Here is an 18,574-nt window from a genome sequence, read left to right as displayed (position 1 = left end):
TGTCCTGAAGTCTCTTTTGTGGAACAGAACAGAAATACAGATAAAAGTGAGAGTACAGGAGCCAGGCAACACAGGTGATAAATGTGGCTCTCAGAACACCTGCAGGAATTGGTTTCAAGTAGGTTGGAAATTGGTTTCATTTGTTTGAAAGCTGAAGAAGTTCAGGAGCTGTGCAGACAATGGAGGCAGAGTCTTGGAGCTCCAGCTGGGTCTCCTCCTGATGTCCAGCCCACACCCTGCAGGGCTTCATCCAGGACAGCAGAACACAAACACAGTACATCCCTGCTTTTGGAGGCTGTCCTAAATACACCTTAATATACAGAAACCCTTCTCGAGCCTGGAGATGCCCCAGTTCTTCCCTCATTGCCTACATCAGGCAACCAGTGCAAGAAACCCTCTTTTGATGGCCACTGCAAGGACTCCTTTAGCCTCTCAAGGGTTGGGGATAGAGCACAAAACAGGCTTGGGGAGCGATGCAAGAACAGGACACACATCTCAGCTGTCCTCCTCCTCCTCCTCCCTTCTCCTTGGTGGTTCCTCGAGTCTGGGGAGTGGGGGCAAACACCCTGGCTGCCTGCTGGTCCCCTGCTCTGGAGCCTGCACCTCCCACAGCATCTCCACATCACTGGCCAGCCAAAGGCTCCTTCAAAGAAAACACAAAGCACGCAGCTAAAAGATATTCACTTACAGTTTATTTTTGCCTGAAATTATTTCACATCTCTTTGTACACAGCTACAGAACAGTAGTAGTAAACCATTGGTAAAAGCAACAGTGCTAAGGAAAATGTTGGCATATTTTTTCTTCTTCTTCTTCCTTCCCATACTGCATCTCCATACAGTGTGGGATTTAAAGGGGGGAAAAAAAAACTTGACACACTACGTGAGTTAAGACTCAATTTCTGTTTCATTATTAAAAAAAAAGAAAAAAAAAAAGAAATACAACATTGTTTGGGATGGGGTTGCCTACATAGCAACAAACTTTAAAAAAAGAAAACAAAAAAAAAAACCTGAACAAAAAAGCTTGGCTTTCCATTGAATAAGATTAAATATATATATATATATTTATATAAAAAATTACATTGGCTGTATGTGAAACCTTGAGGTGCTGAAGAATAAAATAAAAGTGTTAAAACAGAGGAAAAAACTTTTTTGTTTTGTTTTTGTTTGATTTTTTTTAAAATAAGCAGCTCTGTACAATGAAGGCTCATTATGAAAAAAAAAAAGTCAACAGCATAGTTATAAAAGAAACCACAATTTTTAAAAAATCATCTTCTAAGCAACTGTGGAATTTGAAAAATGTAGCAGTCACATTTACAGACAGGTCAGAGCTATCGGATCAGCAACACCGCGATTTCCTCAGTCTCCCCGGAGGAACATGCAGAACAATGCGTGCACAGAACAGGGCAGGGACGGGGGCACAGGACAGGGGAGGGAATAAGGGGAGGGGGATAAAAAGAAACCCAGAAAAAGCTGATGCACAAAGTGGAGGGAGAGCTTTTTTTTTCTCTTTTTGAAATATCGGACGTAAACAGAAAACAACGGAGGCAATTTGTAAAATCTACAGTTTGCAAACACGCCATTTGCAAAATAAACGCCTTGTCCCCGTCTCCCGTGTTTAAACCTGACATGGCTTAAAAGACTAAAGAAAGTTTTCAGACTTTGGAAGGAATTGTGACTTTTATTAATCCCTGCACCCCCTTCCCCAACAACCACGCCCCCCTTGATAAAGATTTTCCTTCCTATTTGATAGCATTTGAGGCATTTTGAAATCAAAAAGACAACGCGATGAATGTTGACAAAGAGGGAGTATAATACAGTTTGCATTACTAAAAGGCAATTCTTCAAGGAGGACATTTCCTTAAAAAAAAAATAATAATAACAACAAGACAGCAAACTAGTTTATACAGTACTATACGCAAAAAAAGGGTAAAAGAATTAACAATTCATAAATAAAAGACAGGTCCCAGACCTGCTATTTGTGAACCATTTTCTTAAATAGGTGCATTATGTAAATCTTATGTACAACAAAATTACTTTGCATAACAACTGCAAGGACACGCAGGGAGGTGAAAAATCATATTGGTTTTGGTTTTCTTCTCTTGAGATTTTTGAAGTTTGATTTTCTGGAGCAAAACTGGTGAAACAGGAGTTCTGGCTGGCTAGGTGCCAGCCAAGGAAACCCAGGTAAGTAGGGACAAAGGAATATATTTTTTTTCTCCACACAGCATAAAACACAAAGGCAAATAAAATCCACGAAGGTGTTTTTTTTCCTCTTTATAATCCTCTTGCTGCTACAAAGTCCTTTTTTTGTTTGTTTGTTTTCCTTCCTTTTCAATTTAAATTATGTTGATTCTGAAATCACAAAGCTGAAAGAATCCAGTGGGGTCCAGGCTTGCCCCATCCTCCCAACACACAAACTCCACTCTGCTACCCCACAACCACAACTCCTGCCACCAAGTCCCCAGACTCACTGTTCTACAGGAATTGGCCAAAAGTTATTTTCTGGTTTGTTTCAATTTGTCTGTTTTAAAAATCTTTTCCTTCTCACAAGAAGCAAAAGAGAAGAGTCGGAGGCAGGAAGAGTTCACCAGGCTTCGGTGTAGCGGACGTCCACCTCCTTTAGGTTGGGGAGTTTAGCCTGTGAGGGGAGGAAAGGTCAGAATTAACAACGTGTTCAGGGCTCAGGTAAGAATTCCTGTCAAATCTCTTGTGTAGGGTCATTCCCTGTACTTCCAACAGAGCAGTGGTATCCAAATCAGGAGCAGGAATAGACAAGAGAGGGGTGAAAGAACGTCCTGGGGAAGGAGAGCACTTTGCCCTGCTGTTGTTGGTGTTGATGCTTGTGAAAAACCTTGTGCCCTGTGACTTTTTGTGTGACAGCAAGCCTGGGACCTGTGCAGCTCTGAATGTCGTACTTGTATTTTGAATGTGGGCTCCCAAAAGAGGATGAAAGCACCTCCCCTTGGCTAGGAAAGCAGAGCCCCTCTGGTGGTGAGGATGACAGGCAGCCCAGGAGAGGTAAAGGGCAGACAGCTTTCTGGCCTGGGAGCTCCTGTGTGGAAACAACCCCTGGACTTACTCAATTCAGAGGTTGTATCCAAATGCAGAAAAGGACAGAGCACCTCCCAGCAAACTGGGAGGATTGATCAGTCAACCACCAACTGCAGGAAGAGGCGTGATACCCCGGGCCCAGTGCTGAGCTCAGCAGTGAGCTGAGCAGGTGGATGTGGCAAAGGAACACCATGCTGAGCCCTCACAGACACGTGGAACTAAGTTCCACCTGCTCTAAAACCCATGCACCAGCCACCAGGTCCTGATCAGACCCTGATCTTGATTTTTTATGAAATGCTTAGCAAAACATGTCTGTCCAACTTTCGCCATGAAGGCAGAGGACTCAAACTGCAGCAGAGTTCCTCCCTCAGCCTCCACACTGCTCATTTTCCCCTTCCTGTACTAAAACAACTCATGGAGCATTAGCAACTTTGGTGTCTTTGTGGTCTCCCTTCCACAACTCTGCTGCTTTTGGCCATATCATTCCTGGATCACCCCGCACGAGGCAGACAGGACCGGCTGCTTGGGCTGCTCCTACTCCTCAACACCCCTTCCATGCTCTCTGACCATAACTGCACAGCTAATTCTCTCAAAACAAATAAACATGCTTAATTAGGCCAGGGCATAATTGAGGACTTGGAAGTTTCTAGGAGTCATTATTACCTCACTCCTTGATTTATGTACGCGCATATTTTGATAAGAGCTATTCATAATCCTACAGACACTGCCAGCAAATAATTTTTCAGTTAGGCAATAATGACTTCAGTAGTGGGTGTTTATTTATTGTCTGGTTCAGCCTGCCTGGTACATATGTGGGTGTCTGTGTGTGTGCAAGCGTGTTTAGTGGGGTGGGGGATGGAGCTGAGAGGAAATGTCATCACTGGCTCATGCCCCAAATGCTCTTGCAGACCAATGTGAGAAGAATGAAAGATTTGTATCAAAAATATCTTCTTTGAAGTCTGAGCTGTTCTTAACAAACCTACAACCACGTGCCCCAGGGAGGGAAACTACTACCTTTGAACACATACAGAGCCCTAAAATAATGGCCACCAAGATAAATCTCAATGGAAGAGGTGAAAAGGGGAAAAAGTGATGCCTGCCTGTCTTCTCAGCTTTTTGAATACTCAGCAATCATCAGGACTTTGCTCACAGGCAGTTTTGCTGTTTACCCTGGCAAGTCACTTTCTTTTGTGCCTGCTAAGGACTATTAATGCCATATCAGAACAGAGGGAACCCGTTAGGAAAATGTGAGTTTCAGTAAGAAGTGAGTGGCAAAGTGGCTCAGAAGCAGGGGTGGGACCAGGGGAGACTTTCAATAGATGCAATTTCAGAGCCCTGGGCCAAATACAGCATTGACCTTGATTGTCTGTAATTGCCTGGGGCCTGATTCAAGCTCCATTGTGTGAACCCATCTGCAAGCCAGCTGTTAATTCCAAGGACTTCTTTGCATACACAATTGTGACACAAGTTTTTAAAACTTGATCTTGAAAACTCCATGCAAGCAGCATTGCAGCTGAGTCCCTGGGGGAGCCCTGGCTCCACAGTCAGAACCAAAGATAGATGTTTGCAGTGAATTTTGAAAGCAGAGCAGTTACAGGACTTGCTTCAAGTTCCAAACTCAATCCAAGGTTGTGACCTTTTAAGTAAACGTGGCCCAATCTGTTTCAACATCCAAGACAAGCAAATGTCAAGTTTCATCTTGAGTCCTTGGGTGTCTAAGGTAAGATTTTGGGAGACACAACTCACAAACCACCAGAATGAAGCGAAAGTCCACGTTAAGTCATGAAAGCCAACACACCTAAGGCAAGCTTTGAAAACACCTGAGGCTACATCCTGGTTCTTGACACCATTTTGCCTAAGTGGTTATAAACTCACAGTAAAACCAGACATTACATGTCAAATTTCAGAACTGGGCATCTGTGCAGATGTCTCTGCTCAGAGCCCAGTTCCAGTCTAGAGGTGTCAAGATAAATTTTCATCTTCCTTGATGCTTTCAGTTCTACCTTTGCTTTCCAGGTCGAAGTTTCACAATACTGTTCACTCAAGTTACTTTTGGTCCTGTTAATAATACAGGATATGGTGTACACTAGATTGTACCTGTCTCTGTAGCCTCATCAGAAACAATCACTTTATGAAACTTTTACTGATAAAGCCTTTACTGTTGATAGCACAGGCAAAAAGATTGAGCTGCTGATTCTATCTCATACTTCTCCATTCAGTATATTAAATGCTTCCTGGATCCATTGAAGGCAGCAACCTTACAATGCTGCTTTCAGTCATTATATCCACAAAATAATCCACTTCACCCTCTTCAGATAACTTTCATGCTACCCACTTTCATGCTATCCACAGGGTCACTTCTCCCTGCCCTAGGTATCACCACCATGCTCTTTTTACAGATACTTCTCATCTTTAGAGGATGCAATTCACAAATACCTTGAGATCTTCGTAGGTATCTGCTGAAAGTTTGGTGCTGTTCATATTTAAACTACACAGGCTCTTCATGGCTGAAAGAGAAAACACACAGATATTTATGATCATGCTGCATTTTCTTAAAATACCATGCTTGCAGTAGGCCAAAGCATAAACAAGACATGCCTATGTGCAGCACTCTCAGGAAAAAGCTGAATAGCATAAAATATAGAAATACAAATGGATAAACAGCTGTTTGGGCCCTCATCCAGGAAAAAGTCCCTATTTAGGAAGGGCCATTAAGCATATGCTTAAGACTGCTGACTTCAAAGGAGTTCAGTCAACTTCTCGTAATCGGTTTCCTGCACATTATTCTGAACAGTGCCCGTTCTCAGTGCTCTGCGTGGTACTCAGGGGCTGTGCTGATCTGGCAGCCCTCCCTCTCCTCCCCCCATTCCCATTTTAGGCTCCAGTACTTAGCAGAATAGTTTCCCAAGATGAGCCATAACTACTGGCCTGTCTGGCACGTCTGCGTAGGATCAAGCCTGTTCAAGTAGCCCTCTGAACCCAACAGTGAGGTTTGTAATGCACTGCTGTGTGCAGGAGGGAATTTCACTCCAGCACATCGAGCAGCTCTCAGTGCTCAGGGAATCCTAGATGTCTCACTCTGCCTTGCCTTGTTTAAACCAAGAACAGGGAGAGTTTCACCTCCCCAAAAACGAACAAAAAATGCCAGAAGGAGCATGGAACCTGCTGCACACAGTTGCTGAACTGACTGAGAAGCTGCCAGATGGTTTTGCAATCTTCCCCTCCTGTACCACAAAGGCAGGTCCCACCCAGAGGGGATACCCACAGGAATAAATCTGGGAAGTCCCTGGGCAACAGATTACCACATGAGATGGGGACATGTGCTATCAGTGAAGCCAGAGGCAAGATTTAGAGTATTGTTCAGGAGGAAAAAGCCCACAGGAGGTCACCCAGTGCCATCAGGCTCAGGTCACCATCCCACAGCTGGACAGCTGCAGGACTGGGCAGGGAGGAGGGAAGATTAAACCCAAACACAGCCACAGCCCGTCCTAAACCCCTGCAAACGCAGCTGTGTAGCACTGAGAGATCCATCCAACCCACAGGAACTCCTCAGAGCCCACCCAAGAACCCACCCGAGTGTCCCGGGTGTCACTCACAGCTCAGTGCCAGCAGCCCGGCGTCCGTCACCGGCGTCTCGCACAGGTTGAGCACCTGCAGCATGGTGAGGTGCTCGGACAGGAGCCGCAGCCCCGCGTCGCCGAACTGCGGGGCACAAGCAGAGCTGGGTCACACAGGTGAGCCACCAAACCTCCTGCAAGGACCTCAGTGCAAACAGGGCTGTGCAAAGGGGTTTGACCGAGCCCTCCATCGCTCGCTCGCCGCCAGTGACAGCGGAGAAAGCAAAGAGTTTTATCTCCGTCTCGCAGGCGCGGAACAGAGGAATTAAGTGACTTGTGTGCACTTAACCACAGGCCATCACTTAATTAGACTGGTGCCTTTGAAGCCTGGACTTTGTAGGAGCAGGCTCCCACCCAGGCTATACACGATGGTTATGGCAGCCTCAGCCAGCTCCCAGCCACATCACACAAAAAAAGCACAGTGCAAGTGGTATTAATTAGCTATTTTGGTCTCAAGAACAATGCACTATTGATTGGTAATTGTTCTATTGACCCACTTGGTTTCTGCTGTTTCTACATTCTAGATTAATGGAAACCAGGATATAGCAAAATAAAATGGAATCTAAATCCCTTTTTTTCTTTTTTAATAAAAAAAGTCCCACACAAAAAGCAAGCTCTTTGTTCAGTAAAATCAAACTCATTTTGAACAAAATAGTATCAAAGTTTCTCAGTTACATTTTTAACACAAATCTGGAGGACATACAAACAGTTAAAACAAGCAAGCAATCAGTTTCTACTTCTTATTCCCCATACAAAAAGATATTTCTAGGACATAAAGTAGTTAAGAAAAAAACCAAAATATTTACATGATGTTTTGGTAAAAAAATGCTGCTTTTTGTGGTTGCACTGACAATAATTGTATTTACAGTGAGCACTATAAATAGGTGCTAACAGAAAATAGGGAAAACCTATTCAGTGGAGAACCTCTGAGAGCAAAACCAGCAGGGAAACATAGAAGAAAAAAAATTAATTTTACAAGTTCCTTCAATCAACAGCTGAATCATTTGTTCAGTTAACTTAGGGTTTTTTTTGCTTACAAAATCATCACATTCTCATTATAATTTCCTTCTTCTTATTCATTATCTGAATTTCTATTTGTTGCTGTTGGGTTGATCAGCTTTCAAGCAACTCACTAAAGACTGTGCTTTGCTTGACCATATGAGCTGCACAGCACCATTTTTTCATTCTAACTGGGTGAAAGCATTTCCCAGATGAACAGCAGCACAGGTTCTACTCAGCACACAGTACCAACCATGCCCAGCTGGAACATTCAACTCAAGAGAGCAGCAACACTTTTGGAATTAAAAATAAAACAAAAATTAAAAATCAGAGAAAAAAAAAATGGGGAGGAAAAAAAACCCAGCTGCCAAGATGAGCTAAACCACAGGAAGGCCCTATAAAAATAGCAGGAGGACAAAGTCATTTAAGCAAGCCTCTTCACACACTCTTCTCATGCTGACGTAGTGCGGAATTTTGGAATTAGTCAGCACTGGGTGCTGCTCTGAGTCTCAGGCTGCAGAGCACTTACCTGAGTCGACCACAGGTTCAGCTGCTTGAGCGAAGGCAGTTTGATGAGGTGCTCAGCACAAGCACTTGTCACATTGGTAAAGGCCAGGCTGAGGTTTTCCAGGTTGCCAAAAGATCCCGAGCTTAGCAGGCGGGCCAGGTCTGCATCCTGAAAGCAGCAGGAGATTGGGGAGAGAGATTGTGGGTGCCCAGCCTGGAAGTGTGTGGTGTCACCGATACTGGTAACCAGAGCAAGTTGCACAACTGCTCCACTTGTTTACAGTAACAGAGAACCACACAGAGCAGTTTCTGTTTGTTTGGCAAGCAGCTGGGCTCTTGTGGCAGCATTGCTTCACACACCCTGGGAAAAATTTGTCCAAACATTAGGACAAAAATGTCCTTTGCGTGTGTATCCTTATGAGACACAAAGGCTTCAGTGTCAAAGCAAATGCTGAAGATGGGTCTTTAAACATCATGAAGATTTAACCACCAGGTCCAGGACCCACCTGTGCTCAGCACCATCACCTAGCCTCAGTGAAGTTAGTCTGGGTTTGCAGCAAGCTTAAATGCAACAGTGCTGGGTCTCTTTGAGACTTCCATAACTAAAATCCAGAACTGGACATTGTGAAATTTGCCTTTGTAATGCAAAACTCTGTCCCCAGAGCTGCCATTCTGAGCAGCACTATAAATGTGACAGCCTGCTTCTGGTGTTGGAAACTGCTGCACAGACCCAAGAGCAGAACTGTGCCCTTAGTTGTGTAAACTCCAGTTGTGTTGACAGAGCAAGTGGAATGGCTCCCCACTCAACCTCCCAAAACCACTGTGCCACATGGCAAACATAAATCAAGTGTTTAAATATGGAAAGACAAAGGTGTTTTTCTATTGACATTGATTAACTTACTGTGGACTTGGATGGCAGTGTTAACCTTGTGGGGCCACCTTTTCTTTGCTGTAAAAGAGAAGACATTTTGGTCAAACAAGCTGCCATTCTACATTTCAGACTCACTGAAGTACAGCAAGCTGCTCACTCGTGCTAACCCTGCTCCCATTTCGAAGCTTCCTGTCAGCCCTTCCACCTCATCCCTGCTTCCTCTGCCCTAAGTGTGCCTCCTGCTCCCCAGGGGACACCCACTAACCACAGCTAAGTGGGTCTTCATGCCATTTGTCTGCTTCAGCCTGCCAGCCTTTGGCTGCTTTCACTATAAAGGAAACACCTTTAAAATGCTGGGCAAAGTGAGCAAAGGGGTTAAGATGGCACAGCTGATAAAAGCATTTGCTTCATTTCAAAAAAAGCATCTACTTTTCAGGCTAGGAGAAAGGGTTAAAAACAAATATAAAGAGGGAAGAGGAAGTTTGTGGGTATGTTTGCCTAGGTGAAAAAGTGCAAATGCGAGCAGGTCCATTTTAGATCTCTAGGTCCTGTCTTTAAAATCAGAAAGAATCTTTTTCTACAGGCTTTAGTTCTGAGAACTAGACCTAAAGACTATCTCAGTGAAATGCTGTGAATGCCAGAGCATTCAGAAATGCTGGCCAGCACCAGAACCATTTGCTACTCATATGTCAAAAGGTGGCAGAATTTGACAAGCTGACTTGTAAGATCTTGAGACAGCAGGGTTTCACCTTTATTCCTTCACACAGATCCTAAGCAGGTTATTGAATATCATTCATAAACATAGTATGGGATTAGTCACGTCAGTAAATATCACACAGTATATATATTCACAGTAAAATCCTCTGAGGACTGCTCCCATCCTGCTGTTAACTGGGAATTTCACACCCTGCTTGTCTTTCTTTTGTACCTCCATTTGTGGAGAGCACAGAGCCCAGTGTGCTATGGCAATATGTGCAGGGTGACATACCAGCTCCTTTAACTCCCTCTGCCTCTCACACAGCTGTTCATACATTCTCTTTCCCACGTCTGTGCTTTCCAGGGTGGAGATGATCTGGAGCTGGGTGTCGTTGTTGTCAATGATGTTGTATTCCAGCATCAAACACAAAATCTAACAGCAGAACAAAAGGAGAGTGGTCAGTACAGGGTTTTCATTCCATTTCTTTGAAATATCCTAATTACACTGGGCATGGTAGTTTAAATTCCTGGGTAAGTTTTTAGAGCATGCTATAAGGAGATTGGACTAGAGGATATCATAGCAATATTTATGCCACTTCAACAGATGAAATTAATTTTTTCTTTGTAAAGAATGAAGTGTGATCTCCAAAAGCCAGCCTGTGTATCCTGCCCCCCATTAGTGTTCACTCCTTCTGACTGATGCAATTATTTGCATGAGACCTGGAGATGGCTCCATGGCCTCTCCAGAACAGGTACAATTGATCTCGTATTTCCCAGGTCCATGGGCTGGGCTGGGCATTGGCAGAGCTGGGACATTGCACACCAGCAGCAGCAGTGCCAAGCAGCTCCTCAAGGGCCAGATTTTCCATCCCTCAGTGCTGGGGTTTCTGTGCAAGCAGAACACGTGTGAGGTGCACCCAGCCCACGAGGCAGGATGGGGAAAGGGCACAGAGGCTCCAAGAGAAGATGCTGGGAGCTCATTGCTGGGGCCAGGACATCCCTCACCCCACTGGGAACACACCCAGCTCACCCTGGGGAAGGCACTGCCAGGAGCAAGTCAGATCCCAAGGGATGATTCCAGTGGGTCACACAGATTTAGGACACAAGCTGCCCCTCCATGCTGCCTTTCCTTTTCAGCTATGTATCATGCCATTGCAATTCAAATGCAAAGCTTTTATTCCCTCCACAATTTCAATTATTTTTAATGAAGAAAAAAAAATCCAGCGACATTATATTCAAATGCATGCAGCATGCTCCTTTATTTACTGGATTAAATTAGCATGCAAAAAGCTAAGTCAATGAAAAACTGTAACTCCTTCCATCTATTTATCCACCCTCTTTCTGTTGATAATGACATTTATGAAGAGATTTCTCTTAAGAAACCCAGAAAAATACATATAAACTATTAGCACAACAAAGGTAACAAATCATAAGCATAAAAAATGTGCATTAATGCAAACAAATAAGGTTTTATAAAGGCACTTCCTGTGCACTGCTCATTTTGTGGGTGGCAAGACAAGAATCAGGCTTGTGGTTGTGAATTGTGATCTCTCACCACGGCCTACCACCATTTCCCATCCTAACAGCAAATAACCTCTTTCTCCAAAAATTCATGAACCCACCTTTCATTTCATTCACATTCATATCTACAGAACAATATTCTCCTTAAGTCAGAGAAACACAACCACCCACTGCTGGTGTTAACGTAACACAAACCTGACCCCTGCTAGAGCCAGTTCTGGGAAAGGCAGTGTGAACCAGAACACTGCTCATAAACCTCTATGACCACATGTTTTTAGGGCTTACCTCTACCATCGTCTGGTTACCCCTCAAAGCCAGCAGCATGCAAGGTCCCAATTTATTTTCAGCCAGTGAAAGCAGGAATTTCTTTGTTTTATAGCAGGATCCCATTAAAATATGAACCTATTCAAGAAACAGAGGTAAAATTAGGGGTGTAGGCTTAAGAAACATATATACTTCTGGAAGGGATATTGTTAAGCAGTCAAAAAGTGTTAAATATTTGCAATAAACCTGAAGGAATGAAGGCTCTCTTTACAGTTAGGATTGCAGTGTCTCAAGAGCTTTACTGCTGAATGGAAGTGACTTTTTGAAGAAGGTGATGCCCAGTGAGATCTGAGGGAGTGGGAAGTTTTACTCCATAAAGGAGCCCAGCTGACAGCCTGATAGAGGCTCCCCAGGAAACATCAGAGCAGCTGTGCAATTGCCCCCATTCCCAGTAACCTGATGAACCCAGCCCCGGGGGAACCACCGGGGATTTTGCTTTCGCATCTGTTTGCGCTTGGGTTTCTCTGGAAATGCCAGCTGGGGAGCAGGGGCTGTGTGGGTGTCTAGGTAAAAGGCAGTGCTGCTGGCAATCTGCTGGCCTTGGATAAGGGGTGGTGACTGACAAAATCACCTGTTCAGGACAAACAGACAGGATATGACTGAGGAAGGAAGGACTGCTTTAAGAAAATCTGACAGTCCTGAGCACTAACTCAGACATGACTTCATGAGTTTTCATGCTCTTAGACCACTATCCTGCTTTCTCTTTTGCTCAGTTTTCCCTGAAAGGAAAGAACTGCTGAGAATATGTCCTGAATGACACTCCTTTGAGTCCTCAAGCTGACAAAATTGTTGTGCATACTCTTTGAAAGCTCCAGAAAGCACCATCTGATATCACACACACCTATGTCAGGAATGCAAAGCCACTTGTACAAATCAAATACGTCTCTTCTCAGAAAATAAGTTGGTTGTATAATTTCCAATGTAAAAGCCTTAGAGATTAAATGCAGGGAAGTCTGGGTTCATAGAAGAAAGTCTTTATTTCATAACCCAGATGGCTGATTCACCATTTGCTGCAGAGCACTACACGAGAATTTGCATTTTCCAACAGCCTAGGCAGAAGAGCTCCATTATATGGGCTCAGCATCAGCACTATCCTACAATAATCCTGTAAATACATTCTGTGGCCCCCCTGGCTCATGGCATTGCCTGCCCTATGTTCAATACTGCTAAAATATCACAACCATGCCATGATGAGGTCAATTCTATGTGAATCATGTCTTCATTATCAGCAAGCTCTTTAGAAAAAGAGAAAATCTTTTTTTCCTTGAGCATCCATCAGCTTAGATGGCCTTTAAAAATGTAAACCTCCAGGCCAAAAGACATTTAATTTCATGCAGTTTTCATTAAGTTTTTTTAGAGGTTTTCTTGAGCAATGGAAAATACTGACAGTAAAGTAACATTAGGTGCATCTCAGAACAGGGTGTTTTTCCAACTTTATGGTTAGTCGTTAGCAGCTCTTTAAGTATTTATCAACATCCTTGCAAAGGGCACAGAGTACTGCATATTAATGTGTGTTAGCATTGTGCTTTCTCATGCAGACCATCTCCTGATGCTCATAAATATCCTGAACGGCTCTCAGGAGAAATGATACAGTTCTGAAGAAATTCTCTTTTCAAAGATAAAAGACAGATGAATAGTGAAGAGGGGTGAAATCTTTTGTAAACACTCTTCTTCCATTATCAGTTTCAGAGGTAACTGATCTGTCTGAATTTAAGGGTACAGACAGACACTGATGTTCTTTACGTCCCAAAATGTTCAGCATGTGGGAGATGCACAAAGGTTAGAAAGTCACTTCACTATGTACCCAAAGCCAAATTCAACAAATGTTTTCCCCCTCACCACAGAAAGGCAGTAATATAATTTCCATCTTACTTGGTATATGGAGAATTAATACAGAGAGAGACCTACGTGACTTGACCCAGGTTGCACAGGAAGACAGTGCTTAAATCACATCACTGATTAAAACCTGTTATTTTCTGTCTAGCCCTTCTCAGAGTTACAAAAGAAACTGCTGGAAATTGAATGCTGGTTCCTAATTACACCTCTTCACAACAATATAATTGGGCAGAGACACTGATAACACCTTTTATATCTATCCATCCATCCCTTGATTAAACTAATGTAACTGTTAGTTTTAAATTCCAGGGTAGCTTATAAATATAAACTATAGGTGTGGATGTACAGAACAGTCAGTCTCCCAGTTTTCCATGTCTCCTGAGAGAGTTTTTTATACAGACAGAGATTTATAAATACAGAAATACATACATATGCACAAGCATGGTTTGTGCATTACACTACCAGTGAGAAAACACACCAAGGTTCAAAAAGAGAACAGTAATGTGCTAACCAAACTGTGACTGCAAGGGAGGTTGATGGATTTGGTGGCACAAAGATCTGGATTTTCTGGTGAACACTCATGGTTAACAGAATTGTGATTCTGATAATTTTTTGACAAAAACAAGTAAATCCTGTTACTGCCAACTAGGCATTAGTTACTTATTGGAAAATTTCTAAACTCACATTACTGCAGACACCTACCATACTGGCAAAGAGCTCTCCATCGTCGTCACAGGCCACTCCCCCAGGGCTGTAGAGCTGGAACCAGCCGTCTTTGCCAGCCCTCACACTCAGCAAACACGAGTGGACCTGCCAAGAAGTGAACACATTGGGAAGGTTACAGCTCCTGCCAATAACCACCAGCATCTCCCACACTGGGCCAAAAGTAACTGCAAAACCAGGGACTGCTGGAAATCTCATGGTTAATATTCCAATCTACAGAGCTGCAGGCCAGTCTCCACTCCCAGAATCCATTTTTTCAGCATAACCAAGAGGGAAGCTGCTTCATCCTTTATTGCATGGTCCTTTTCATTCCCATTACGCAAATCCAACATGAAATGGCTCTAATCTAGAACAGCTCCTTTCACTTGGGAAAAAAAACACCACCAAAAAACCAACAAAAAAACCCCCAAAAATTTCTCAGCTTCTGTAATTTCCTCCCTGTCTTCCCAGCATGTGTGTCTATACCTCTGATGTGATCTGCATACCAAATGTGGCGGCTGATGGCTTGCTCATTCCAATCATTAACAATTCTTATAACTCCTGCTCTAATAAAATTTGACCAGAATCAGGGTGAAGGAAATCCACAGGGACAACTCAACAGGGATACAAAACACAGAAGCTGCACTGGAAAACTGGCACCAGTGAGCAACCATTAGTCTAAATTTGGCCCACTGTAGAGATTACTATATTTAGTCCCACAATTTAATAGAGAAGTCATAATTAAGCTTTATTTTCTCATTTTCTTTTTTTTTTTCCTTCACTTGAAGAAACAGATGTTCCATTTCAATTTTGGAGGTGTGTGTGCGGGAGGTAAATTCTTTCCTTTGGGCACAGAACTCTAGGGACAGATGAAATCCTGGTGCCATTCTAGGACAAGAAGGCCTCTTCTGACAAGAGTAACTACTGTTCACAAGAGTTAAACCCATGAGAATGAGGAGTTCTGGGCAGTGACGATACAGCTTCACCCACAGTTTGAGGGAGCTTTCTTGCCTTTATGCCAAAAGCAAGAATCACTGTGGGTGAGAGGTTCCCTGTGACTCAGCCAAAGCTGATGATGCTGAGCAGGCTCTGAGTGCAGCTCCGAGGCAGCAGCAACACTCTCACCCCAGTAACACACTCCCACCCCCCTTCTGCTGCCAATTCATCAGAATTACGGTCATTTGCACACAACAGAGCTGAAACACAGCTACACAAAACCTGCTATTTTGTAAGCTGCGCGGATCCATGGATTTTGCTTCCATTTTTTTTTTTGTATGGAAGGTGAAAAGCTCTGAGTGATCCCACAGAGGGTGAAAATCTTGCTGGTCTGCAGTTTACTGCAGAACAAGGACATCAACTGATGCCAGACAAGGAGGTGACAACACATAAACCGCCCTGAGTGGCCACTACTCCTTAGAGCCCTAGGCAGAGTAAAACCACACCGTGTTTTGGAACCAACTACTTAAGGAGAGATCTGAACAAGTGCAGTTGCAATCCATCCAGCTAATGCTCTGTGTAAACTGCCAACAAACTCACTTCTTGCCTCGGGTCTTCTGCAAATCTCTGAATCACATATTTCAGCTCCCTGAAAAAAGTAAGAGTAAGAAGGATATGAATAAGCAGTTGCTGGTTGCAGTATTTGCACAAGTATCACATTTCTCTTGAATAAAACCTAAAATTATATATATTAATGAACTTTAAAGAGAAACACATAGAACTGTTTCCACAGAAAGGACATATGATGCCTAAAAGTGATTACGAAGGACAGTGTCTGCTCACAAAAGCCTAGAAAATGTTTCAGAGATGTGCATTGACAAACTCCTTTGTAAATTCTATCAGCACCCAGTGGCTTTAGTCCTTGGGCTCCTGCTAGCACAATAAATTACAAAGAGAACTTTTTATTGCTAACAGAACATGCCTACAGCCCTTCACAGATAAAAGCCATTAGAGACACAATACTGAATAATGCATCATTGCTATTATTGACTAATACGAGAATTTAATCAATAAAACAAAGGAGCCCCAGAAACTTACTTTGTGAATTTCTCATGTGCGAGAGCCCTGAAATTTAAAACAGAAGAGTATGAGGATCTGAGAGAAAGGAGAGAGGGGGGAAAAAAGCCCAAACAACCAAACAAGCACTTTTCAGTTCTTTCCAGATAATAAAAGGACTTGCTAAGCAACTGGAGCACATAAGACAAAAAAAAAAAAAAAAAAAAAAAAAAAAAAAAAAAAAAAAAGTTTAAAAAAATCAGATAAAGCCTCTTTCATTAACCTAGAGGGGAAAATAACTTGGAGCAAATCTTGTAGCTTTTCTTGAGTCTGTCTTACACAAAGCTCTGACTAATGTCAGTGGGAGCTTTGGGTCAGAAGAAAGTAAAAGACTTACAATGCCATTATGTAATTACAGAGTTTTGCCTACCTCCAAGAGCCAGGTGTATTCCTTAATTGCAAGGCAATTTGGGTATGGTCGCAGCTAATTAGCATCATACACGAGTAAAGCAATTAATGGTCATTTTGTGAAGTGCCTTGGATCATGCTATGGTTTACAGCTCCCCCAAGACTCACGTTTGACTTAGGTAATGATGTCTGTTACCTATCTCCAAGCTCTCACTGTAGCCCAGGTAACCTGGCATGGAGGATTAGACCTCTGTGATTCAAGACATCAGGTCATCAGGGGATGTGACAAGCCAGCAAATTGTACAATTACAATTGTAATTTTTGTCCGTGGAGGTCTGCACTTTATAAACACCTCTGCTCATTAATAGGTTTCCGAGGGAGCTCGGCTGATCCTTAGGGCAGCTTCTTCATGTAATGCAGAGCACAAATGACAGGAGTCTCTGTGACGCCAGTACAGCATCCTCCCCCACGAAATCTCTCACTTTGCTCTCCTCCTCACCAGCTTTCCTCCCCTTCCTGTCTGCCTGTCTCTAGTTAACCATATTTCTTTTCAGGATCATCTGAGAGAAATGGGGAAGGAAGTTGAACGTGGGGAGGTCTTCACATCCCTCTGCATCAGCCAAAATCAGCTTCAGTTTCTAAATCAATACTAGAGGCACAAAGCTCCTATTACCATCACTTTTTACTTGACGTATATTTCACCATAAAAAAACAGTAACAAGAACAAGCCAGTAAATACTAAGACAGTGCAAACTCACTCCTTGGGAAATGGGATAGGTTGAAGCAAGCTGGCCAGGGCTGGTCTCCAGTCATCGTAGTCTGACCTGCAAAATGAATATTTTGTTAACAAGTTACCAGGTTTTAAGTATGGTTTGCCAACAGTTAGTTCAAGGAGTTAAAAGCTTTTTACTGTGGGCACCAACAACATTTCTGGTTTACTGAAGCACTCTCAAAATCTACAGTGACATTTCCCTTTCCATTTCCAGCACATTCTCCATTGAGGTACAATAAACCTGGTATTTACAGTGACCTCCAAAGAGGCCTTCTTTATGTCAACTTAAAGACATTTGCTGTTTATGAAACCTGTTGACATTTAATCATTAAGTAATACTTTAATCTAAGTTGGTAGAGCAGTTACCAGGCCACTTGCTATTTAAAGCTCTTTTGTACATTTAACTGGAAATTTTCTTTGCTGTAAGACAGACGTCCATTAGCAAAAACATACTAAATACTGAGACAATGCAAATCCATTTCTGACACAAAACCCACCAGCCAAAGCCCAGACCCTGGCTCTCAGTCCCATTAATAACAATGAATACACAGAAGTGCATCTCACATGGGCTGAAACACCTGGGGATGTCTGTACAAACAACGTAGAAGAGCCTGCCACCTCCTCTTAGTGCTGCTACCTTTTGGATTTCAGTGTTAAAAACCAGAGTATTGGCTGCAACTTACTGGAAACTTGGCACAAAAGTGTGGTGTGTCTTTGGGAAGGAACGAAGTGTAATGTTCTGAAATGGACAGTATCTACTGATAGCATTACAGACAGACAACATATGCACAGGAACTGTTCCAAAAGAATGCAGTTTTGCAAAGGGAAACGTCTAGCTCAGAGAAATTGAAGATGGATGCATTTCCAAAAGTCTCATCCATCTTTTAAACCACAAAAACCAGAAATGTCCATAAACTAATAATGCACATGATGCTGGACAAGCCACAAAGATGTATACACAGAAAAAGAAAATTCAAATGCGTGAGCAGGGTACTCTTAAGAAGCATGTGCAAAGAAGTTTTAACTGAATGGAGAATTGTGATGTAAAAATCAACCAGGGAAGTAGTTATCACTTGCCCAAGAGCAGCATGAGTTCAGGTTACACAAATGTGTGCTATGTCATGCAAGAAACCAACCCATGAGGACCACTGTGACCTGGAAGTGGTTTAGTGCATTAAAAGCCAGAAGAGCACATGTGAAATTAAAGTAATCCAAAAAAGAAACCTCATGCCCATGCCAGCTGTGCTAAAAGCCAGTGAACCTAATTTTCTCCTCCATG

General features: G+C 42.9%; 1 protein-coding gene across 1 annotated transcript in view; it reads right to left on the bottom strand.

Annotated features, from left to right (window-relative positions):
• Positions 1 to 670: 670 nt before the first annotated feature.
• Positions 671 to 18,574, bottom strand: part of CMIP (c-Maf inducing protein) — a 129,585-nt gene continuing 111,681 nt past the window's right edge. The window contains exons 11-21 of the mRNA XM_021541224.4: positions 17,282 to 17,347; positions 16,158 to 16,184; positions 15,660 to 15,708; positions 14,124 to 14,231; positions 11,547 to 11,663; positions 10,033 to 10,173; positions 9,075 to 9,122; positions 8,196 to 8,342; positions 6,647 to 6,752; positions 5,487 to 5,557; positions 671 to 2,637 (exon numbers count right to left, since the gene is read on the bottom strand). Coding sequence (XP_021396899.1) covers positions 2,584 to 2,637; positions 5,487 to 5,557; positions 6,647 to 6,752; positions 8,196 to 8,342; positions 9,075 to 9,122; positions 10,033 to 10,173; positions 11,547 to 11,663; positions 14,124 to 14,231; positions 15,660 to 15,708; positions 16,158 to 16,184; positions 17,282 to 17,347 — 934 coding nt within the window. The 3' untranslated portion in view covers positions 671 to 2,583. The remainder of the gene's footprint in view (positions 2,638 to 5,486; positions 5,558 to 6,646; positions 6,753 to 8,195; positions 8,343 to 9,074; positions 9,123 to 10,032; positions 10,174 to 11,546; positions 11,664 to 14,123; positions 14,232 to 15,659; positions 15,709 to 16,157; positions 16,185 to 17,281; positions 17,348 to 18,574) is intronic.

This window comes from Lonchura striata, chromosome 11, assembly GCF_050655825.1.
Source record: "Lonchura striata isolate lonStrDom1 chromosome 11, ASM5065582v1, whole genome shotgun sequence".
NCBI classification, from domain to species: Eukaryota; Metazoa; Chordata; class Aves; order Passeriformes; family Estrildidae; genus Lonchura; species Lonchura striata.
Note: the sequence above shows the minus strand (reverse complement) of the source record. Positions and strands in the feature narration are given on the sequence as shown.